Source organism: Galeopterus variegatus, unplaced genomic scaffold, assembly GCF_000696425.1.
Source record: "Galeopterus variegatus unplaced genomic scaffold, G_variegatus-3.0.2 Scaffold131, whole genome shotgun sequence".
In the NCBI taxonomy this organism is placed as follows: Eukaryota; Metazoa; Chordata; class Mammalia; order Dermoptera; family Cynocephalidae; genus Galeopterus; species Galeopterus variegatus.
Window position 1 is genome coordinate 437,365 of NW_007726242.1, and position 26,669 is coordinate 464,033.

General features: G+C 35.2%; 1 protein-coding gene across 1 annotated transcript in view; it reads right to left on the reverse strand.

Annotated features, from left to right (window-relative positions):
- RNF180 (ring finger protein 180) overlaps positions 1-24,769 on the reverse strand; it is a 184,606-nt gene extending 159,837 nt beyond the window's left edge. The window contains exons 1-3 of the mRNA XM_008588654.1: positions 24,635-24,769; positions 7,258-7,353; positions 4,899-5,858 (exon numbers count right to left, since the gene is read on the reverse strand). Coding sequence (XP_008586876.1) covers positions 4,899-5,858; positions 7,258-7,353; positions 24,635-24,769 — 1,191 coding nt within the window. The remainder of the gene's footprint in view (positions 1-4,898; positions 5,859-7,257; positions 7,354-24,634) is intronic.
- Positions 24,770-26,669: the final 1,900 nt, after the last annotated feature.

Sequence of the window (26,669 nt, forward strand, 5' to 3'; positions counted from 1 at the left end):
ACTGGCTCAATATTTTATCATCAATAAATATTAACATTGAAAACACACGATCATATCAATCAATACAGAAAAAGCATTTGGCGAAATTCAATATGCATACATGATAAAACAAACTATCAGCAAAGTAAAAACAGAAGGAAACTTCCTCAACCTGATAAATAGCATCTACAAAAAACCTACAACTACTATCAAACTTACTGTTTAAAGACTGAATGCTTTCCCACTAACATCAGGAAAAACACAAGGATGTCTATTCTCACCACTTCTATTCAGCATTGTACTCAGAGTTTTAGCCAGTGCAATAATACAAGAAAAAAAAACAAACAAACCAAATCCAGATTGGAAAGAAAGAATTAAGGCTGTTTTTATTTACAGAAAAAATAATCATCTAAGTAAAAAACCTAATGGGAAATACAAAAAAACTACTATTACTAATAGGTGATAACAGAAAGATTGTAGATAAGATCAACATATAAAAATCAATTGTATTTCTGTATACTGTAATGAAAAATTGGAAATTAAAATGTAATAAAACATTACCATTTACCAACAGATTAAAAATATGAATGCTAGAGGGATAACTTCAACAAAAGATGTCAAAGACCTGCACTCCCACATCACAAGGTACAAAGTCAAAATAAAAATAGTGTTTTTAAAGACTAGCCATGTACAATTATAAATCAAAAATTTTAAAAATTGACAATAACTCACTCCCCAAATAAGAAAAACTTAGGTATAAATCTAACTAAACATTCGCAGGTTCTGAATGCTAGAAACTTCAAAATATTAATGAAAGAAATCAAAGGCCTAAATAAAGGGAAAGGCATACCATGTTCATGTATTAAAACAGTCAACATAGTAGATCTCAATTCTCTCCAAGTTGATCTACAGATTTAACAAAATTCAAATCAAAATCCCAACAAGATTTTTTGTAAATATAAACAGCTGACTCTAATTTTTATATGGAAAATCAAAGAAACAAGAATAGCTAAAACAATTTTGGGGAAAAAAGACAATAAAGTTAGAGGATTCACGGAACCCTACTTTTTGACTTACTCTACAGTACAATAAATAAGAAAAAGGGGTACTGACAAACGGATAGACATAAAGATGAACTTAACAGAAAAGAGTCCAGAAATAGACCCACACATATACAGTCTATTTTTGACAAAGCTGAAAAGAATTTCAATCAATAAAGGACAATGATTTCAACAAATGATGCTAGAACAACTGAGCATCTCTATACAAAATAGTGAACCTCAACTTAAACTTTGCACCTTATTTAAAAATTTAATTCAAAATGAATCATTATTCTCAGTGTAAAACTGAAAACGATGCAACTTTTAGAAGAAACCATAGGAGAAAATCTTCATAACCTAGGGTGAGGCAGAGTTTTTAGATATGACACCAAAAGCAAGATCCATTAAATTTTTTTTGAGAATTGGATTTCATTAAATTTTTGCTCTACAGGAAAAAAATTGTTAAGAAAATAAAAAGACAAGCTACAGACTGGAAGAAAATATTTACAAATCACATGTCCAGTGAAGGACTTGTATCCAAAATATACAAAGAACTCTCAAAACTCAATTGGAAGAAAATAACCCAATTAAAAAATAAGCCAGAGATTTGAATAGATGCTTAACTAAAGAATATACACAAATGGAAAATAAAAATATGAAAAATATTCAGCATCATTACAAAAAGGCAAATTAAAACCACAATATGATATAACTACACATCTATTTGAAGGACGAAAATATAAAATATTAACAACACCAGGTGCTTGCTTTCAAGGAAGCGCAGCAAGTGGAACTCTCATACATTGCTACTTGGAATAAAAAATGGTACAGCCATTCTGGAAAACAATTTGACAGTTTCTTATATAGTTAAATATATATTTACCATACGATCCAGCAATCCCATTCCTCAGTATTTACCTCAGAGAAATGAAAACTTAGGTTCACACAAAAATATGTACGTGAATGTTTGTAACAGCTCTATTCACAATTGCCAAAACCTGGAACAACCCACCTGTCCAACAAATGAATGGATAAACTGTGGTTTATTCATACAATGGAATACTACTGAGAAACAAAAAAGAATAAACTATAGATATATGCAAGAACTTGGAAGAATCTCACACAAAATTTTGCTAAGTAAAAGAAGCCAGTCTCAAAAGGATACATACTGTATGATTCTATTTTTATAACACTATGTTGTTATTATAACATTATCAAAAAAGACAAAACTAAAGTAAAGGAGAACAGATCAATGGCTTTCAGGGATAAGGGAGGGATAAAGGCATGATTATAAAGGTGCAAGTATACAGCACAAGGTAGTTTTGGGGGTGATGGAACTATTCTGTATCCTCATTGTGGAGGTCATTACATGAATTACACTCATGTTTAAATCACAGAGCTGTATGCAGAGAATTAAGTCAACTTTACCACATGACAATTAAAAATATAAATTAAAAAAGGACTGTGATGAGTGAAAAAAAGGTTTCCTGGTTAAATGCAGCTCAGTACTATGTCTTTCCCCAATGTAGATGCTCAATTAACATTTGCTGAATAAAAACACTGGAAACTGGATAGTAGTTTCTGCTTCAATATCAGCCTCATTTACATCTCTAAGTTTCAAAAATTTAAGTTACTTTTTGTAGGCTCTTTAACACTTTCTTTCATGGTAAATGTCACTGAAAGATGCCCTGATTACACAAAAATTTATTTAAAATGTCAGGTGAAAGTTGGGAATCCAAATTTCCCAACCAATTATTTTAAACTTCTTAAAAATGATCATTAATAATAGTAACTCTTACTTTATATTTTGTATGCTTATCTTCCTCATTTAAAAAAGGGTAGGAACTGTATCAAAGTCATTACCCAAAGGTATGGTATCAAGAAACAGGCACTTGATAAATGCTTATAGAATTAACCTTTATTAAACACACAATAAGCTGCATAACTCTGCCATTAATTTATTTCATATATTAACTTTTTCTAGGTTTTGTCTTCTTGCTTGAATTAGCAAGACTAACTTCTAAAAATTATTCTTCTTTCTGGCTCTCACCATGGTGTGTACTCATATCACTAACTCACCACATTTCTGTGCTGCTCTACTTTTTTTTAAAGTTTTACTTTTTTTATTGTATATGTTTATGAAGTACAGTTTGTTGTTTAAAAATATATTGCTCTATGCTTTAACATTTTCTTTGCTAGGGACATTGTACATTTATTTGGCTGTAGATCCTGGGCAACCAATAAAACCTGTTAGGATCCTGCCACACCCCTACACTGATCTGTGACAACAGGTCGAAGATGCATTAATTATGATCAGTTAGCTAAGCAGATTGGTCAAATCACATGTGTGAATGAATACAAATAATTTCTTTTATTAAAAAAGCAACAACCACCACCTTAAATTTGCTCTTCCTTTGCTTTAAACTGTGTAAAATAGAGTATTCCTATGCTGTAAAATAATTAATAATATAGCTGAGGTTTTCAGAAGTACCTAGCTCAAGGATTAAACACATTTTTAAAATTTCAAAGATGTTACTCATATTTGCATAAATTTACAGTACAGAGAAAGTATAACTTTCACACTTCTTTTAAATTTATATTTGGTAGAGAATTATTTTAGAGTCCTCCACATTACATTAATTGTTTTTAAAGTATTCTTTCTGAATATTCACTTAACATATAATCATCTCCAACTTACCTAGGTAGAAGTCAAATTCTCAATAAAAATTTAAAATTTTACAGCTTCAATAAATTAAACTATGAAATATACTATAATGATGCTAAAACATATTCATTTTTCTACATTCTATAATATATACTTTGATGTCACATTACACCATCACTTGCAAATAAACCAAATTGGAATGCTCTTGTTAGCAACCAGGCAAGAATATAATAAAAAATTACTTCTAATTATAATTGTACTGTGTAACTGAAAGATGAAAAAACCACGAATATGATTGAAACACTCAATGCAGTAATTTTATTTTATCAAGTCTACAACTATCATCATAAGCCATAATGAGTTTGCTTATTTTTAAAAGAATAAACTATCATATGAAGTTGTAGCTTTCTATATTTTAGTTCTGAGCACACTGTAATATTCAACACACTGATTAGTAAGGACTACTGCCTATTATGAATAAGTACATAATAAAGGCAATTTGCAAAAAAAGTTTATACAGACATCTATCAGTCTCAAACTTCCAAATTTTCATAAGTGCCTCATCCATTGGCTTTAATGGGTTTCCATAGCATCTACCATTTACTGTTCAGTCCCTTCACACATGCTACCCTGGAGCATAGAAGTGCTCAGGGCACAGAAGTAGTTCAAATCATAACGAAGCATGCTTTCCTACAAAATTAAAGGCTAAATTATCCTTTAGGTAGTTTTCACAATTTAGCGCAATTAATCACGTCTGGATCATGTGGGCCCCAAATTAAGTAAGACTCCTTGGAAATATCCGTTTAAGTTAAATATGATGAAAGGTGAATTGCTACCTGACTGGATTTACTTAAACATTTTTTTTTCACCTTAACCTGAAATAAAATCACTGCAAAACAATTCTAACATGCAAAAAACTTAAAATGAATGTGACAAACGACTGAGTATCATGAGATTGATATTCCTCTAAAATGTTAGCAGAATTAAGAAAAACTGCACAAAAGAGGCTTTTCTGAAACATATGTGAAACATACAGTTATACATATCAATTATAATAGGACTGCATGATTATTAAGTGAACCTAGAGAGAGAGATCATTTCAAAAATTATGAAAACCAAGTTTTTGTAATACAGGTATTCAAAGTTAGCTCTACTCCCCAAACTCCAATATTTATAATATGGAATTTTTAGTAAACTCTTTTTTAAAAAGTTACCTGTTTCTGTAACCATCTTTCATGCCTTCGTTGTTTCCTTCTTAGATTCTTCAGTTTGTTCCTTTCTCTTTTATTGAGCCTCTGATTAATGGTGCCCAATGAAAAACTGGCTGAGTTCAGGAATTCCAGAGTGGAAAGGTGGTCTTCTTGGTCTGAGGCCTCCAGCATGCTTCTGGTAGCTGAGGGCAGGTCCATCAGGAAAGTCAGGTTGTCAGTATTAGCATGGTCAGAGTACCCTGAAGAAGCTTCCAGACCACATTGAAATTCTCTTCCTCTTTGTGTCTGGGTCTCATGGGGAGCCACTGAAAATCTTTGCAGCAGCATATTAGGATCAAAGCTGGATGGATTTTGACAGGAACAGCTATTTTTACTAGATTGTAAAGGCAAGCCTGAAAGGTCAATAGGCTGTGTTTCATTTAGCCTGGAATAGGCAGTAGTCTTACTATGTATTTCATATAAAGTGGGTAATAAAGTTAGTTTCTCACTGATGTTCAGATCCAAACTATGTGATTTTCTATGAAACGCTCTTGCAGCATATCTGCCAGTTGCACGCTGGGGAACAAAAAGCTGGTATTTAGGATCTGATGCTTTGAAGAGCAGTTTTTTATTCTTCATCTCAAAATATGTTGATCGCACCTCTAGGCAGAGTGCTTCTGTTAATCTCCCAGGGCCATTATTGATTTGGGCCATGGTTAAAAGCCTGTGATTTCTGTTTTTGGAGCTACCACCTGTGAGCAGAGTTTCCTTGTCACTACTTGACTGAATTCTAGGATGTGACAAGTATTTCAGCGATGGTCTCATTAGTCTGCCTGCCTGTGTTGGCTGATAATCGGTTCGGCTCTTGGAGAGATGTACAGCTGCAAGCTGGCCACAGGAACATTTTGGAGTGCTGACAAAATCAAAGCCCCCTAAACGGGCCCCACAGAAAGGGCAATTCAGTTTTCCAACTGTCCACTGGGCCTACAGGTAATAAAGGAAAATAAAGACAATGCCTTCATTGTAAAATAACCGAAGAGAATTAAGCTCAAATAAAAAGAAAAGAAAAGAAAAATCAAGCTGATCACATGAAAGTTTTCTATGCCACAGAAAAAGCTAGTTTTCTGTTTTCTGATTAGTAGACAAAATAGCAAATGGAAACAAGCCTTCCAATAAATAGAGATAAGCAGCTCCAAAGTTCTGGAATGATAACATATTGCAAATCATGCCCATCCAAACAATACTCCTAAGAATTCTAAAAGATAATCCCTTAAACAATAGGTTGAATATGGATAGAGTGTGAACTAAGGAAAAGAAAAATACACCCTGGAACCAGGAAGGAAATCAGTCTACAGAGCTTAATTTGCAAGTAAAATTTCACAGAAAAGTGTCTGTTTTGATACACTTCTTGCATACCAAGCACTGTAGAAGGGAACTTTTACTCAACCAACAGAATAAAGCTCTTCCTGGCCTTTTACATACAAAAGATATTGAATGCATACATCAATTAGTGCATTTTCTATACTCAGATTAGAAAACTAATAATGAACTGGCTTAAAATTATCTTTTCAACAAAGACGGTAGACCATCTGTGGTGTCCTAATATATCTTTTAAAGTTCAGGAAACTTACAAGCAGTGCACTGGCATTTTCCCAGGAAATCATCAAATGTGAGACTAGATGTAAGGGATATCTATCAAACATTAATTTTTTTAACAAAAATAGTAAGCTACTCAGTGGAGAAATGTGATTACAGTTTTCCCAAAATCATATTACTTATATGTTTCTAAGCCAGGTGTTTTGAATTGTGGGAAATAACTATACCATACTATTAACAAGGTAAATTCTTGATCTTATGTTTCATTAAGGATCCTTTAAGGTGTAGTATTTTCATTTTGATAATACCAATAAGAGTCACTAATTATCCAGTTTATTTTATATGTGGATGTATGTGTGTGTGTATCATATGAATGATAAATACAGGATATTTCATTCACTCAACAGGCACCATTCTGTTTAGGTGCTGAAAACATAGGAAAGAACAAAATATAAAAATCCCTAACTTCACGGAGCTTATATTCTAGTGGATGAGCTAAGAAATCAACAAGATAAGCTATATTTGTGTGTGTGTATAATGTATATATTTATATATGTCATATACACTTATGTATATTCATAAGTAATATATATTATTTATAGTGTGTGTAGCTGTAAAATATAGATATGTATATAAAGCAAATAAGGGAGAAAGACAGTGAGAAGAGGGGTATTTGGGGGAGGGCACTTGATAAGCAATGCATCCAAGAAAAATAGCTCTAAAATGTAGACAAAAACATTCTGATGGTAGAATATTACTAATTTTACTCAGAAACTAAGAAACTTACTTTTTGTATTAGGCAGTTTATCCATTCTGGAAGGGCTTCTATATTCATGTGCCACACATGGCAAATATTTTGAGCATCAATTGAATCATGTCTATCCTGTTATATAAAAATGAATATTAGTAATTACCAGCTCAGAATTTATTTCACAAAATTTATATTTAAGTAAAATTCAAAAATACCAATTCAACTTTAGCTAGAAAGTAAGTACACACTGCCCTCCTTTTCTCTCTCCCATCATTAAAAACAAGCCCACAAAAAGATAAAATTTTTTGAGTGAATAACTACCTGTAATTTAAAAAAACACAAAACACCCTCCATTTCATTAAGTTCATGAAATGAAATTTAAAATGTAACATTAAGTTACTGAATGGACAAATGCAGTGCTTTATTCTTTGTGTGTGTGTGTGAGAGAGAGATAATATAGTGCCATTCACGGCAACTTTCCTCAGTCTTCAGTCTCTGATTCTATCTGGATTCTACTAATGACAGAATAAAGAAGTTGCTATATTCTCTATCAAGATGCTTGATAAGTGTGCAGGATGATGGGAAGAGGAACGATAGTGTTCAGAACACACTCCCCCCAATATGCCACCTTAACATACTGAAAAATGGCAGAAGCAGGAAGGTCTCTCCAACCCTTCCCCTGTCCTTTTCCCCTGAAGTTGGTCAAAAGCCTCGGATTTTCTGACCTCCCTTGAAGCATGTCATTAGACTCTCATGTGAGAGGGGCCCCCTTTCTACCTGGAAGAAAGAGCATCCTTATCTCTAAAGAAGGGTCACAGAGAAGAATCAGAACAAACAGGCCTTGCTAAGTTTCCCCCAGTTTATTATCATGCAATAACACCCCCTTCGCCCTATCACACTTCTCTAAAATTGTCCCTTCATTAAACCTAGCATAAAAATACACAGATTTAACCATTTTTTTTAGGTCTTCATCTCCTAATGAAGGTTCCTATGTCACATAAAACTTATATTCAATAAATGTGTATGCTTTTCTCTTGTTAATATCACTTCCATTATAGGGGTCTCAGCCATGAACCTAGAAGAGGTAGAGAAAAAGATATTCTCCCTCCCCTACAGGAACAATTGTATAGGCAGCTGAAAAAGCCATCACCAAACTTCAGCTGTGTAAGACCAACAAAATTTTAGAAAAAGAGATCTTAGGCTTTCTAAAGTAGATTTGTAGAAATAAATGTTATATATAATTGAGATAGTACAGTTTTCCAACATGTCAGAAAAATGAAGGGTAGACCAAGATGAAGATAAGTGGCTCTTTACTACGTATGTGGTCTTAGACAAGTTAATTTACCTCTCTGGGTCTGTTTCTTTACCTGTAAAATACTGCTTGATAATTGCTAACATCCTTTCTGGGTCTACAAAATTTCACTCTATAAAATGACAGTGATATGGTTTGAAGGTATCCCCCAAAAGTTCATGTGTTAGAAACTTGGTGGCCATTGTAGCCGTGGTAAGAGGTGGGGCTTCTGGGACACAACTGGGTCATAAGGGCTGTGTCCTCATAAATGGATTAATGCTGTTATCACAGAGTTTGGTCCCCTTTTCCTCTCAGTGTCATGTACTCACTTCTGCCTTCCACACTTCCACTATGAGATGACCCTCAGCAGATGCTGGTGCCATGCTCTTGAACTTCCACCATTCCCTTGAACTTCCAGGCCTTCAGAATCATGAGCTGAATAAACTTCTTTATATATATAAAATAATCCAGTCTTTATTTCTAGTCTGTCTATTCTATTCTATTATACTTTATTATAGCAGTAGAAAATGGATTAAGACAGAAAAATGGTACCAAAAAGTGGGGTGGTTGTTGTAACTGATACCTGAAAACACGGAAACAGCTCTAGAACTGGGTAATGGGTAAAGGCTGGAATAGTTTTGAGGAGCAGGCTAGAAAAGCCTGTATTGCCATGAATGGAACATTAAGGGCAATTTTGTTGAGAGCTCAGAAGAAGACCCCAGAGCTAGGGAAAGTCTGAATCTTCTTAGAGCTTATTTGTGCGGTTGTGAACAGAATGGTTGGTAGAAATATGGACAGTACAGGCCATTCTCATAAAATCTCAGAGAGAAGAACAGATATTGTAAACTGAAGTAAAGGCCATCCTTGTTATCAATTAGCAAAGACCTGGGCTGAATTGTGTCCATACTGGAGGGTCTTGTGGAATGCAGAACGTAAGAGCAAATGAACTAGGATATCTGGCAGAAAAAATATCTAAGCAGCAAAGTCTTAAGGCTGTTGTGTGGTTACTCTTGAGTGCGTACAGTGAGTTGGAAAAGAAATGACTTAAAAATGGAATTTATAATCAAAAGAGAAGCAGAGTGGAAAGATTTGAAAAAATCTCAGCCTGGCTGTGTAAAGAGTAAAAAAAAGCATGTTCAGGAGAGGAACCCAAGGGTGTGGATCAGTAACCTTTTGCTAAGGAGATTAGCACTGATAGAAGTGATCATCAAGACAATGGGAGAAAGACCCTGAAGGTATTTCAGAGATCTTTGACACTGCCCCTCATACCACAGGCCCAGGGCTCTAGGAAGGCAAAATAGTTTCAGGGGAAGGCGCAGGGAACCCTCCAGGGTCTTGCCAACCAGAGCCACCTTGGATTTCTACTCCCTGAGTTCTGGCATAGCACATATCAGCCACCCCAGCCATAGCTCAAGCAGAATCAGGTACAGCTCAACTCACTGCTCTAGAAGGTACAAGCCATCAGCCTTGGCAAGATTCACATGGGGCTAATTCTGTAATCATGCCGAATGCAAGAGCTGTGTGAGTATGGCTAACTCCACCTAGATTTCAAAGAATGTCACAGACAGCCAAGGGGCTCAGGCAGAAACCGGCCATGGGGGCAGAGCTGCCACAGAAAGTCCCCACTAAAGCAATGCAAAATGGAGTTGTGGAAGTGGGAACACTCCCAAGACCACAGAACTACAGAGCTACAATCATGCAATGCTAGCCTATGAGACATGCGGGCATGAGACTTGAACTGAGAGTGCTGAATTGTGGGCTAAGCCCAGCAAATGCATGAGGGCAGGGCTGCCCAAGGCCTTGGGGGCCAACCCTTGCACCAGTATACCCAGATGGTGAGACAGGGAGTGAAAGGAAATTATTTTCCAGCTTTAAGACTTAATGTTGTTTTCTCTGTTTGGCTTCTAACTTACCTGGAGCCTGTTACTCCTTTCTTTCGCCTATATTTCCCCTTTGGAATGGGAATGTCTATCCTATGCCTGTCCCAACACTATAATTTGGCAGTAGATAAATTATTTTCACTTCATAGGCTCATAGCTGGAGGAATTTGCCTTGAGACAGTCATGCCTTGAATCTCACCCATACCTCGTTTAGATGAGATGCGACTTTACAGTTTGAACATTTGAGTTGATGCTGAAATGAGTTAAGAATTTTGGAAATATTAGGATGAATGAATGAATTTTGCATTTGAGAAGAACATGAATTTTGGAGGCCAGGGGCAGAATGCTATGATTTAAATATTTCCCCCAAAGTTCATGTGTTGGAAACTTGGTTGCCATTGTGGCAGTGTTAAGAGGTGGCGCTTTTGGGAGGTGACTGAGTCATGAGGGCTCTGCCCTCATGAATGGATTAATCCTGTTATTGCAAGAGAGGGTTTAGCCCCCTTTTCCTCTCTGTCTTGTGTGCTTATTTCCACCTTCTGCCCTTCAGCCATGGAAAGACTCTTGCCAGATGATAGCACCAGGCCCTTGGACTTCCTAACCTCCAGAACTGTGAGCCAAATAAACTTTTTATCTTTATAAATTACCCAGTCTGTGGTATTCTGTTACAGCAGCAGAAAATGGACCAAGACAGGATAGGATTGGTTGAGAGAAAAAGGGAAAGAGTAAGGCTATTATCCACATACTGCTTCTCAGGATCAGATTTTACATTGAAGCAGATCCACAAATTACCAAAGTGCGATGCTTTCTCTCTTGGATTTACTAAGCAGTTGCACTAGTAGTTACTAAAATCAGGTTAACAAAATAGCAAACAAATAAATTTCTAAACACATCCTGTAAGTCTGTATTCAAAGTGATATAAAAGGAGCAGGGTTGAATCTCTTTAAGAACATTCCACTGAATAATCTACCTTAGGTTGTATCTTAGAGCAGAGACTACCCAGAATTTCTAGGCTTAATTTCCCAAGCCAGTCCATGCTGGACCTTACACCATTTTTCTCTTCCATCATTAGATCTTAAGATACTAAAAGGTGACCAGATGTAGACAAAAAGTTTCTGTGTGATTTATTTGTATATTGGAAGGATACATAAAGAAGCCATCTCAATCTAATTTTCTTCAGGCAAAAAACCAAAAAAAAAAAAAAAACAATGTAAATTAGAAAGGGAAAGGGATTTGAGCTATTGTTATATGCTGGACAACATTTCATTATTTTGTAACACCACATAACAGTAGTCCATATACTATAAATGAAAACCAGTGCTAATCCAAATTCAATATTATAATGATAAAAAAAACTCTCAAAAATATTTTGAAATTTTTACAGTTCTAATGTTTTAAAGATCCTACAACACATGTGGAAATATTCAATGGCAAATAGAAAGTCTTGGGAGGGTTTTTAGTTGGCCAAAGAGAAACTTTAATCTTATGCATAATGCCTGAACTCCAATTCAGGGTAACAAAATGCAACTTTTCTAACTTTCAATACTGACAACAATGAGAGGGAGCCAGGCAAGTGCATGGCAACATGAAAAGAATATTATTGAATGCAGGCAAAGTTAAGAAAAGGAAATGCTAGTATTAGTCTCTAGCTCTAGAGTGTTAAATCACTTTAACACTCCCTAATATGTCTACTCACAAGAGTAACAAACAAATACACAACAGTTTATTTTATTCTATTTTCTGATACAATAACCTAGGGAAAATTAAGGCAGAGAAGGATATAATTATTGCTTTCAAGATAGTATAGTGAGTACATATTCCAATCATTCTTCCTTTGAAACCACAGAACCTATAGAAAAGACTTAAAAAAAAAAAAAGTAGCTGAATTAGAAAGTATAGATGGGGAACTTTCATGGACCAGAAATTGTGAGGACTCTTTGAGAGATCAATGAGGGAAAAAACAGCATACTGTGTTCAAGTACATGATATATAAGAATAACACAAAAATGATCCATGCCACAATGTCGGAAAACAGAAGCAAAAAAGGGGCCCTGGGGAAACTACTGGAGGTAGAGTTGAAGTCTGTCTCCACGTAGAAATAGTACTTGGGTCAGAAAGAAATAGGGCAGCATGCTAGTTTGGCTGGAAAGGCCTGGAAGAATGGAGAGTATTTGCAGCAAGTCCAGAGATGAGTTGATAAGGACCAAACTCTGTTCTCACTGAAAAGAGTACCATGAGAAATAAAGGGAGTGATGTAGGTTTGTTTGTACTAATAAGATACACACCTAATACTCTTTGTTAAAGAGTTAATTCATCTCATGAACTGGGCAGGAAGGGGTATACTTCAGTGCAGGTCTGTACATGGGTAAGCATATGACAGACTAATAGAAATTTTGAAAAGTGTATCTACCAAAAGCTTGACCTAAACTGCCCTCATAAAGATTTCAAACTTTTAAAGTTGCTTTTAACTTTACAAAAATGTCAGATAAAATTAGAAAGTTTCAAAAGTAACCAAGATTCAGGCTAGCAGAGACTAAAAACTACAAAATTAACTAAACTAAGGCCAAGGACCAATTCCAAGAGTTGATGGAAAAGGAAGTTCTATGTGCCTGGAATAGTGGTAACTGCTTTACATGTATTTTCCCATTTAATCACCATAACGTCATGAGGTAGTTAATGTAACTAACCCAGTCCTACAGATGGAAAATTGAGACTTTAAGAGAGTGAGTTGATATATAATTAGGTGGCAGATTCACATGGGACTTGAACTCATGCAGTCTGGATGAGCATCCTGCCTTTAGTCACTAGACTGTCAGGTCACAGGCTAAAACCACTCTGGGCAGAAAGCCTTCAACATCCTTCAAAATCCTCAAGATAAGGCATCTTCAATTTTAGCAAGAGAAGAGAACATCAAGTCACAATAGTCTCCACTGGTTTAGCAGTAAGCAAATCGCATGAAAACAAGCAAACATTCTTGGATCCTTTTTCCTAAACCTATAACACAGATAACAAATGTTAATAGCTATTATTAGATTTGCCCCCTACAAGGAGAAATTCTGGCATTGTTCAGTCATTGGTAATTCTAGGGCTTTCACCTCTAATTATTCTAAGAAATCTGTGGACAGCAATTTCTACAGAGATTTTGAGATAGAACAGCAAAACTCTGGTAAGTTTCAAGATTCTCTTTTAACTAGCACTAATGAAAATAATCTAGATCAAGATCACAAGCTCTGTGAAGGGCCGCCCTAGAACAGTGTTTCCCAAAATGTGGTCTCTAGATCACTAGCATCAGAGGCCACTGGGGTACTTACTAAAACTTTATACTCCTGGGCCTAAATTCCTACTTACGATCCTCATATACACTAAGGTTAAGAGCCTAGAGACATCTTTTTTAGAATTTGATTTTGTGTGCTTTTGTCATCTGCCTTTTCCAACATTTTATATTCTTATAGTGATTAATTTTTAATAACAGTTCAGTCATTACTGGCCTTTCTTTCCAACTCATATATAAATTAGGATGACTTGGTGTCGAGCTCTTTTACTTGCCCATAATCCTGCTGACTGGGCCAACTGTCGAGCTAGGACTGGGTCTGGAGCGCACGGACACCTCAAGCCCTTTCACAGACTGGGTCACAAACCCTTCCCATGCCAGGCTGGGTCCCCAGACCCCTCACATGCCAGGCTAGGTCACCAGACACATCACACGCAGGTCTATGAGCTAGGTAACTGGCAAACAGGTCCCTGGAAGCCATAGGTTGGAGAGCATGGCCATGCAGGGTGGATGCCCAAGGTAGTCAATGCCAGCCAAGGTTGTGGTGCTGCACATAAACACTAACTCCACCCACACGCAACTTGTTTACAAAGAATGTGCCGCACCACCCCCAACCATCCCTAAGGCGAGGGGGGGCTGACTAAATTATTCTATTTTCCCAACACTTGGGAAAAGCACTAAACTGAAGATCCTCTCTATCTTTAGTCTACTTTATCAGGAAGTTTGAGAAAGATATCTTTAAAGGTAGAATACATTGGCAAAAGATGGAAAGTATCTGCAGCCATTAGATTAAAAATAAACAAGGTATATTTAAATGTTTCTAAATGCTTTATGTTGATCAAAATGTTAAATACATCCACTCTATTTCATGTTAATATTTTTAGTATTATTATGGTTATAAAAATACGAAGAAAAATGATTTTTCAAATAATTTTATTTTCTATATATTCCAACAACTAAAATATAATTTCATTTTATTTATGCTCATGACACATAACCCTGTTTTTCATCCGGAAATGATCTTTCATCTCCTGAAAATCTCTAATTTAGATAGTAGAGGCCTTTCTTGTTTTAATTCCCAGGTCCAAATCCCATTAATTGGTAGGCTCCATGGGGCCTTGCACTATTTTAGTCCTCTTTGTACCCTCAGATTATAAGACATGCCTTGAATATAACAGGTACTTAATAAATGCTGGGTGAACAGATGCCTACTTTGTATAAAATTTTATATACTTCACTGTAATCTTTACCTTTTACCTCCCCTAGCTTCTACCAAAAATATGCCCTGATAACAGAGTGCTTGCTTTTTACTTTATGTATTGTTTGAAAATTTTCATTTAGAAATCTGAATTCTCAATAATTTGATCCCATATGGGTCAAGATCCATTATAACAAATTTAAATGGGCTATACAAATCTATTTTTTAAAGAATTTTGGTGAACTTATTAGAAGTGACTCAATAAAAATAAACAGTGTAGCTTTACCTAAATACTTCGCTTCAGATTACGAAATGAAAGAATGGATAGTTTTTGAAAACTAGAATTAATGTGAAACATCCATAATCATACTCATTATCTCCTTCTATTAGCAGACAATTATGCAGATTAGTACAACTCTAATAAATTCTTAAAAAGGCCCTTATAGAGAATACAAATTGGAATTGACTAATAAAGTTGTCTTTTCATTACTACATCCAGAATTTTTTCTGACTTTTCAACATTCTTTCCACATGTAGGAAGGAAGGGAGGGAGGAAGGAAAGAAATATAAAGAAAATTTCTACACTGGTAGAAAGAATAATAGAATATTAATGTCAAGGTAATTTAATGGCAATCAACCTATCAATATTTATACAGTAATTACTAGATATAGTGTTGACCATACAAAGAGTGTGAAGAGACTTACTTATTAATATGCCAGGAACTGTGCTTACATGTATTCTCTCACTATGCAAATTTCATTATTTCACTTAATCAAATAAATTGAACGTGATGTTTAATCACATAACATTGATCAAAACACTAAGAAACCACTATCCACTATAAATTCTTGAAATGCTTTGTGAATATTCCTATGAGAATAAACAGGGTCCTAGTTGCAGGTAGGTGAAGGAAGTTTTACAATGTACTTATTCTTATTTTTAGTACGTAACAAACATTTATATTGTGCTTACTATTCCCCAGGTACCATTTTGAGAGTTTTTACTATCTTATAGATAAGGAAACTGAAACAAGAGAAATTAAGTAACTTTTAAGTAATTTGTCAAGGTCACATGTAAGCATCAAAACAAAGATTTCCATACAAGCAGTCTGGCTTCGTAACCCATGTCCTCCACCAACAATCTTCCAATATTACCTCCTATAACAAATAAATACTATAGTTCTTAGGGCAACAAACTTTCTTATCTCTCTAGCCTGAGTATGTTTTAAGGCATGACACTGCTTTTCTTCCCTAAGCTTACAAAAAACAAAACTAAAACTAGGGCATAACATTTTTTAATTAACCCAAAATAATACACTAATTTATGTATAGAGAGGTAGGTTTAGAAAAAATCCCTCAGCTGATTCTGCTATTTGATCCCCCAACTTGACTTCCTTCATTTGAGAACTTTTATATAGAGGAAGCACAAATTTTCGCTAAACAGTTAAAAGTTAAAGCATACTTCCATGCCAAAAACAAAAAAAAAAAAAGAGGAAAATCAGTACACTGATACAGGTGGGAAGAGCATAAATGACTCAGTGGGTGTACAGTATTGTTTCCTTTTCTGAAAACTTAGATATGGAGCTCAGGCAAAGATAGACGACCAGGGTACATACAGACACGTCAATTATAAATAAGACTGCCAACTATTTCACCTGTATTCACACAGCTTTAAAAAATATACATATATGTATGATATTTGTGATATTTATTTCTAATATAATGTTAGAACAGGTAAAATAGGACATATCCATTATTAAATTTAAGTTTATAAGCCTTAAGTCACTTAATTTTTTAAAAATTACACAAATACATATATGATAAAACAAGTTTTAATGGGCACACTCAGATCAATGATGAAACTGGAAGCAACTGATTTACGGAATTCAAAGCCTTTAAAGTAGTGGCACAGCAGTTTATCTACTTGGGAAAAATTAAACCAAAAATTAGAAAAATTGTTTTACTAGGATTAAGGAAACTTTATTGGACAGAATTTTCATGTCTTAAATTTATCACGCGGGGAAAGCATGAAGAAAAGAAGGAAAGTAACTAAGCCAATTTCATATAATGACAGAAAAATGTTGACAAAATAATGTCTGCACATGAAATAATCTGTTCAAGCAGCAGAGGGAGCTAACGCATTTTTTGTTTTTTCTTTATGGTAGAGAATGTTTTCGGTTGCTGTGTACAATGAGAACATCATTTAATTTTCAAATTACAAATTTGATGCATTATCTTTTTATTATGTGATCTTTAAGGTTTTTAATTAAGCAGAACAGATAAAATGTAAAAATTTAACTAACCATTTAATTTTATTATATACTATTTTGAAACATGCTTAACACTTGGCATTTCCAATATAAGCAATAACATTCATTTAACTAATGGGTAAGAGTGAGCCATCTATATTATTTAACTACTGCAGCTATAAACACCAGAGGGAACATATTATGTAACAAAAATGTCATTTAGACGAACATTATTAATTAAATATTCAAAGGGTTATAAATGTAAAGGAACCAAAATTCTATTGGACTGCCTGTTTTTTCAATTTGTACTTTGAGAAGTTACTTCAAGGGTGCAAACTTTTTAAAATAAAAAGTTCACAATAGATGAAAAAAAAATGAAAGCTTCACTTGAGAGCAGATAGGCTCCTTCCATCCGTTCTTGCTACCTTTCTAGTTCACTCTTCACACTATAACCAAATGATCTCTCTACAAGGCAAAGACCATGTACCTCCCTCTCAGTGATTTCTCAGCTCTTAGGATAAAGACTATAGTCTTTAATTTGACTTACAAGACCATAAATGATATGACCAATATCCATCTTTTCAGCCCCAAATCTTGTCAAGATCCCTCTTGATCTCTGAACTCCACTCACTGTAATCTCCCTTAGTTCTATGCACCCACCATAAGGCCTTTGAACATGCTAGTCCTAAAGCTTGGAACATTCTCCCTCCTGTGCTGCTCTCACTCACTCATCCATCATATTTATAGACAAGTCACTTTCTCAGAAAAGCCTTGCCCTTACCTTACAGCTAGGTCCAGCACCCTGTCTATATCCTACTCCTACTGCTCCACTTTTCCTTTTTGCCACTTATATAGCTAGTCACTTAATATTTATATGATTGACCAATATTTAATTTTTACATAATTGATCAACATTATGAATATTATTATTATTAATTTTTTTGACCGGTAAGGGGATCGCAACCCTCGGCTTGGTGTCATCCGCACCACGTTCAGCCAGTGAGCGCACCAGCCATCCCTATATAGGATCCAAACCTGCGGCCTCGGTGCTAACAGCACCACACTCATCTGAGTGAGCCACAGGGCTGGCCCTATAAACATTATTTTAATGTTAAATTATAAACTTAACATTACATTACTAATATATGTTAATATTATTAAGTATAATATATAATTATAACTATAACATGTTTATAATTGTTATAATAATTATATATTAAATTATAAATTTCTAAAACATCGCAAGGACAAACCATCTGTCTTCTGCTCATGTTTTAATTTCCACTGCCTATTACAGGGCCTGTGGTGTCTTAGTCTGCTTGGCTGCAATAACTAAATACCATAGACTGAGTGACTTAAACAACAAGAATTTATTTTCTCACAGTTCTGAAGGCTGAAAGTACAATAAATGAGTGCCAACATGTTTGGTGCCCATTCTGGTGAGCGCTCTCTTCCTAGTGTGCAGACAGCTGCCTTCTGTGTCCTCACATGATCTCTCTTCCTCTTTGGAATAGGGCCCCACCCTTATGATCTCTTTTGACCTTAATTACCTCCGAAAGCTCTCTTCCTAGTGTGCAGACAGCTGCCTTCTGTGTCCTCACATGATCTTTCTTCCTCTTTGGAATAGGGCCCCACCCTTATGATCTCTTTTGACCTTAATTACCTCCGAAAGACTGTAACTCCAGATATAGTTACATTGCAGCTTTAACGTATGCATTTAGGGGCAAACAATTTAGTCCACAGCATTTGATATAACTAAGTATGGAATAAATATATGCTGACACTAAGAAAAGGGAGCACAAAATATTAAAAATGAAATAAGCAATAAAAATATGATTTATTTCAGTATTATAACCATTGAAGGAAAGATGTCACCAGAAATAATAAAGCCAGAGAGAAAATGAGCAAATTATCTAACCAAAAAAGGTGAAGGAAAAGGTATATAATCTAATAATCGATCCAGCATTCATTAGTCATATTCATGGCAGCCAGTGCATTGGCAATGTTGTTAAAAGGATGAAACACTTCACAGCCTGGTGATGGGAAAAGAGCCATAATCCAATAATTAAACTGCTTTATAGTAAGTGGTGAACCATTCCTCAGTTCCCAATGTCCTCAACCCATTGCAATTTGGTATCTGCCCCTACAACTCTCACAATTACAATGAACGCTGACAAATTCCCTCTTTGCTAAAACCAATGCAAACTTTTAACTCTCATTCAGGGTCTTTACATATAGCTATTCAGTTTGTATGCCAACTCTACATTTCACAGTCTTTCTAGCACCCTCTAGAATTGTGTAGTATACAACCTGCATAATCAAGGCAGTGTCTTGCCTTCTAGATTGCCCTACAACATTCAACACTAATAATAAATCCTTTTTTCTGGAAGATATTTATTCCTTGACTTCTATAACACTGTATCCTAATTTTCAGTCTAATTTTTTAAATGACTCTTTTGTTCTCTTTTGTGAGCTTCTCTTTTTCTTTCCATTCTACAAATGTTCCTAGACCCTCTTCTCTCTCACTCCATTCACACATTGCATGGTGATCTCATCTACTCTTCCTGCTTCACTCGCCACTTAAATGCTGATTACTCCCAAGTTCAAACTTTTAGTTCCGATCTCTATTCTGAATTCCATATCCATAGAACCAGCAGCCTACTAAAATATCTGAATGTTCTATAGGCCATGTAAACTTGACACATCCAAAACTGTAACAAAACTAACAGAAACTGAGGACACCACTCCCCACCACAGACTGTACAAATGGAGATAATTTCTGTTATTTTACTTTTATGTTTTAGTGTTTTTGTTACCGTTTTGGTCCTTGCCCATACTTCATGTATCTTAGGCCTGAAGGTAGGGTGGAAGTTCCCTTATCTCCCTGTGGACACTGCAGATTATCTCAAAACTCCATTCTAAATTCCCTGTCTAAATTCCATGCAGCATACCTTACTGCATGCCAGTGGCTGGAAAAGTAAAGCTCAAATGTCCCAGATTTCCTTATAGCTCAAGTGTCACACATGACCTAGCTTCCACCAAGCTGATACACCTGCTCAGTATTACAAAAGCAAAAGTGAGGACTGTATATGTGATGTTTCTTGTAGCAAGCTTGGTTTTAGAGATACTTTGTTATTCTGCAGCAAAGGTCACAGAAATTCTAGTGTCCAGTTCCTAGCTTTGTGAAGGCTGAGAGGCAAATGAGACTTCCATTTCCTGGTAGTTGTTAGGGCTAAAGAATAGTGGTACTGGAGCCAACAGCTATGGATATTGTTTCCCCAGTTTTCTGATCTTCTATTTTGTTCTGAGGGCCATGTCTGCACAGGGTGTGGAAGACAAGTGATAAGGCCCAGAACTTGCTCAGGATGGAGAAAACCTAAGGAGGAACACCCTACATAAAGCTGGGTTATAACCTCAGTAAAAGGGTAAATGAGAAATAAACCTGCTACTCAGAAGGATACACAACGAAACCTGTCTATCTCAACTTTGTTATTTGGTAGAAGGAAAAATAAAACCTACCCACCAAGATACAGAAGACTTTCTTAAACAAAAAGTACAAAACATAAAGAAAAGAACTAATAAATTCATCTAAATTATATTATGAACTTCTGTTCATCAAATGACACCATAAGAGTGAAATATAAGTTATATAAACTGGGAAGATATTTGCAATACAGTAACCAACAAAGGAACAGTATTTAGAATACATAAAAAATTTCCAAAAATAAAAACAAAACTAATAGAAAAACAGGCAAGAAAAAAAGACATTTTGCAGAAAACACAAATGACCTCTGAGAATGAGAGGTTAAATGCTGGTGAGACTGTCATTTGAAAACAGCTTAGCACTACCCAGTAAAGGTGAACATGCACGTACCCTATGAAGCTGCACCTCCACTTCTAGTAATATACTCCTGCCCACGTATGCCAAGATATGTACAAGAAGGCTCACAGAAGCACTGTTTATAAGAGCAAAACAAATAGATATAACACAAATGTCTATCAAGAGTAGAATGAATTACAAATTGTACGGATTAATACACTGGAATACCACACAAAAGTGAAAATAAACTAAAGCTATACTTCAACATGGTAACATTGAGTAAAAGCGGCATTTCCTAGAAGAGTATCTACCTACGGTGTTATTTCATTGACAGTAAGTTCGGAAACCAAACACTTATTTTTATATATATACACAGACACACATATATACATTTCTTTAATTGTAGTTCCTTTAATAGGCAACAAATTTAGGTAATTTGATATGTGATAAATTTCAGCACAGCATCTGATAAAATTGTTTTTAGGCTCCAATAATTTGTTTGGTGGTTTCTTTTAATTAAAATAGATTATTTTATAGTTCATCTTTAATATTTTTATGAAGTGCCTACATTTGTAAAATATGATATGTTTTTATCATTTACCGAAGGATTTCAAGAAAAGCAAATACCAATATGCCCACTACCCAGATTAAGAAATATAACATGAACATTACTTTAAAGGCCTCCTGACAGTCCCTCTCTGACTACACACTACTCCTTCCTCCAAGACTTAACTGTGATATTGAACTATATCTTTGTCTTGTTTTTAATAGTTTTTATATGTGTATATTTTATTGTACATACATATATTTTAATATATATTTTTACATATAATTTTATTTTATTTTATTTATTTATTTATTTTTTTGTCTTTTTCCGTGTCCGGCAACGGATTGCAACCCTCAGTGTTGCCCCCGTACCGGACCAGGGACCGGCAACGGGATTGCAACCCTCGGTGTTGCTCCCGCGCCTCGCTCAGCCAGTGAGCGGGAACCGAACGGTGTGTGGGATCCGAACCCTCAGGCGGGAGTGCCGCCGCGCTTCCCAAGCGGCGCACTTATCCAGTGCGCCACTGGGCCGGCCTACATATAATTTTAAATTATGATAAAATTTTTACATAAATATATATTTTATTTCATGAATTCAAATAGTTTTTACATATATTCTTATTATGCATATGCATATATTTTATTTCATATATAAACCTATAGAGACAGAAATCAAATTACTTGGGGATGGGAGCAGGACAAACGGGCATAAGGAAACTTTCTGAGGTAATGAAAATGTTACAAAACTATACCATGATGGCAGTTGTACAACTAAACATCATTGAATTGTATTCTTACAATGGGTGAATTTCATGGTTTACAAATTATATTTAAAAACTGTAAAAAAATGCATATATATATATATGCATGTGTATGTGTATATACATATATATGCTCACATACTACCTCTTCTGGGAAACCTTCTGTGACTAGCCCAGGCAGAAGTTTGTTTGCATTCTCTGTTACAGTACTTCCCCAAACAAGCTACACTAGTTGGCCTATTTTCAACTAGAATTTAGAGCTCCTAGAAATCTGAATGTTTTTTCAATCCTGTATCACTTTCTTCCACTACCCATTCCAATACTTCCTATAGCAGTCCCTCATTAAATATTTGTTTAAAGGATGAATGAATGGGAGTTCTCTGGGTAAATGAAAGAACCAGCCACTCTACTGAGAAGGTGTGAAATTGCATGATATCCTGAGGGAGAAGCAGATGCAGCAATGAGAATGTAGAGGTTAAGAGCACTGGCTCTGGAGCCTCACTGCCCAGTCCAATCATAGGTGCACTTAGTAGCAGTGTGAATTCAGGCAAATTATTTCACCTTTTGTGCCTCAGTTTCCTTATCTGTCAAACAGAAATAACACATTATATTTCACAAAGAGTTAATGTAAGGGAGCTGGCCAGTTAGCTCAGTTGGTTAGAACATGGTGCCGATAACACCAAGGTCAAGGGTTCAGATCCCCATACTGGCCATCCACTAAAAAAAAAAGTTAGTGTAAGAAATAAATAATATAAATAAAGCATTGAAAACAGTACCTAATCAAAAAGCACACAAAAAGGTACTTTACATCAGTCACCAGGAAAATGCAAATTAAAACTATAATGATATACTGTCTATAAATGCAAATTAGAACTATAATGATATACTATTAGAATGGTTAAACTTATAAAGACTGAAATACTAGGTATTGGCAAAGATGCAGAGCAACTTGAATTCTCATACTTCGCTATTGCAAGTGAACATTCACTTTAGAAAACAACTAGCAATTTCTATTAAAATTAAAATATACCTACCCTATGACCCCCAAATTCATTCCTATGTATACATTAAAGAGAAATAACAAAACATATCAAGAATTTTGCAAAAATTTTGATAGCAGTTTTATTTATAAGTTAAAACTGAGATGAGTGAAAATGTCCATCAACAGAAAAACCTGATAAATTGTGGTATATTTATATAAATGGCATACTACTCAGAAAAAAAAAAGGAACAAAGTACATACAAAACATAAATGGATGTCTAAATGACTGACAAAAATAAGTCAGGCCCAAAACAGTACATCCTATATTACTCCAGCTGAAAGAAAGTCAAAAACAGGTGAAACTAGTATATGGTGATAGACTTCAGTTTAGTGGTTGCCTTGTGAAAGGGATAGCATTGCCTAGAAAAGGAGAAGACAGAAATTTCTGGGGTTATTCAACTGTTGTGTATCTTGGTATGATTCACAGCAGGGCTGATAAAATTTATCACATTGTACATTTAATATTTTTTTACTCTATGTAAATTATACTCAATAAAATGCTCTTAACCTGAAATTTTTTTTCCTAATTAAAATGCTATGTCAGTTTTTAAAAAAGTGTCTGCATGTAGTAAGTATGCAATCAAAGTTATATACTATTATCAGTTCAGGTTGCCTAATTTGTTAGAGTGGAGAGGAAATAATCATGAACAAGTATGGCTGAGTTAAACAAAACAAAACAAAACAAAAACCTGAGTGTTTCCCTCAAAGGAAGGAAGGACACAATAACAGGTGACTATAGTCATGCTCTCTGTTGAATTTAGAATTCCCTGCAAAACCCATGGATTATTTTCTAGTTTGCATCTCTTTGATACTATCTATTCGATATTGCTCTTACAGAAATTTAGGGATTTTTGTTTTTGTAGTTTTGAAAACACTTATTTTTATCAGAATGACCAATCAAATGCTTTTAAATAATATTCAGATTTTCTTGTGGGTTACTTTTATATATATTACACATGAACTTTCTTTTCTAGGCCCATATTGAATACTAAAAACATAACTATGTAACAGGTTTTCCATTTCTTACTAGGATCTTGAATTTAATTGTGCTGTGATCACTCAGGTTCACTCATGGCGGGGGTAAAATTCATGGACTATTATCTTTAACTTATGTTTATGATATTGCACTTAAAACTTTAAGGTCATGTTAACATTAGCAGCCAAAGGTTAAAATTAACTGTAACTGAGGAAGGTGGAATGCCTACTGATACCACTTTGGAATGTTTTCAGTGGGTTGGATAAAATAAGGTAAAAGCATAATCAGGTGTGGAGGGGTAAGTATGACAGTGTGTGGTTGTGCCAACAGCATTCCTGTATTAGGAAACTGTTTGAAGATTGAAGTTAGCAATACTCACCCTATTCACTTGATTCTCAGGATATTTCATTAAACAACCAGAACTCGCTATACATTTTCTACATTTCCAACAACGAAGAATACTTATTTCCTTTTGATTACGATTTTTAGTTATCGATTCTTCACTTCTTTTCATCTGTGGGAAGATTAAGGCATTTTTAGAATGTTAAACCATGTCAGATAAACTTGATTTTCTAAATCCTTAGTACAACATTAGCTATAAGTGGGGCATAAAGAAGAAAACTATCTTTTACCGAGGTGCCTACTAGTTGCCAGGTCTCAGGCTAGGGACATCCTATAAAACATTTTTGGGATTGAAACTTCCACTTAATACTGATGACGATGCATTATATTATTAATTACCAGCTTATTTTCTTTTTGCAGAATATTTTACGTTTACTGCTTTCCATTTGTCTCTCACAAAAAGTAGTGAAAAGTGAATGTTGAAGAGTCAATTCAATAAGTTATTGCAGTGGTTTTAAAACAGTCATGAAAAAGAACTATAAACATTCTTTAAATAGGATATTTGGAACAGCTACGTTAAAACTTAAGTATGATAGGATTTATTGAGTTGTAGTTAATTATGTAAAATTTAGAAGTGCTAATTACAAAAAAGAACTATAAACATTCTTTAAATAGGATATTTGGAACAGCTACGTTAAAATTTAAGTATGATAGGATTTATTGAGTTGTAGTTAATTATGTAAAATTTAGAAGTGCTAATTACTTTAAACTGACGACAAAAACTCTTTACCTGAATGCAACAAGTTCTCCTTTATATTGTACTCAATGGAACAGTTAACTACATCTTCTGACGTATGTGTCAAACAATGACTCAGAGAATAGCACCCAATTTTTGTCTGTTTTTACACCCAAGATTTTATATCAATACTTTTATTTAGACCATTTGAAATAATAGTTTCACACTAATATGTAAACATCTCAAAAGAGACATTTATTAACTTGCCTGGTAATTATTCATTATAAAGAAAGGTAAATGTTATTTATATCAATACTTTTATTTAGACCATTTGAAATAATAGTTTCACACTAATATGTAAACATCCCAAAAGAGACATTTATTAACTTGCCTGGTAATTATTCATTATAAAGAAAGGTAAATGTTATTTATTAGGCTACCCACAAGGGCCTGGCTAGTTCCCTGGCCACATTTCCTCATTTGTCCACTCTCATTTTTCATTCATTCACCATTTACTGAAAGCTAATCATTGGCCAATGAGTCAAACTCTGGGGACATGAAGTCTAAAACTTATTTTCTGTCTCAGAGATGCTCAATATGATATAGATGAAGAGTTTTCTAATCTAGCACATTAGAATCACATGGGAAGCTTTAGAAAATAGTGATGCCTAGGCCCCACTCCTATAAATTTTAATTTATTCTAAAACAGGACAGGTTTTTTTTTTTTTTTTTTCTGGCAAGATGGCTGACTAGAGGCAGCTAGCCCTCACTTCTAATGCAAGAAAAGTCTAAAGCAACAAATAGTCACCTGAAGAGTAGAGTGTCCATGAGAAAACAATAGAACCCAGCTAAACAGTGAGGAAAACCCCCCAAGACCTGGAAACTCGAGACAGCAATGTCAAAGGACAGGAGAAACTCCTGACCAGGACTGGTGCAGACACTCAAGAAACCCTGCACTGCTGGGACAAGACAGGCAGGGGAGGGCCAGCAGCCAGTGCTCCCAACTTAGACACCTGCAAACCAAGCTGCAGGGTAACCATATGTCTCTCATGGACAGTATGCCCAGCATGTGAATTGGCTAAAAGCCCACGCAAGTGTATTTTCCCAGAGAGAAACTACATGCAGAGTCACCCCTCCCCTCTTGGTCCCAGGCTGCTGCTGGACATTGCCATTTTGGGATAGGAGCTGCTGGACATTGCCATTTTGGGATAAGAGCCCAGAGTCCTGCTGACCCAGGGGCTCCACACACCCCAGCAGAAAGCACAGGAGTGGGGATGGGAGTGTGGCAGCTACCTGGATACATAACATCCTTCTTTCCAGGACTGTAGAACCCCAA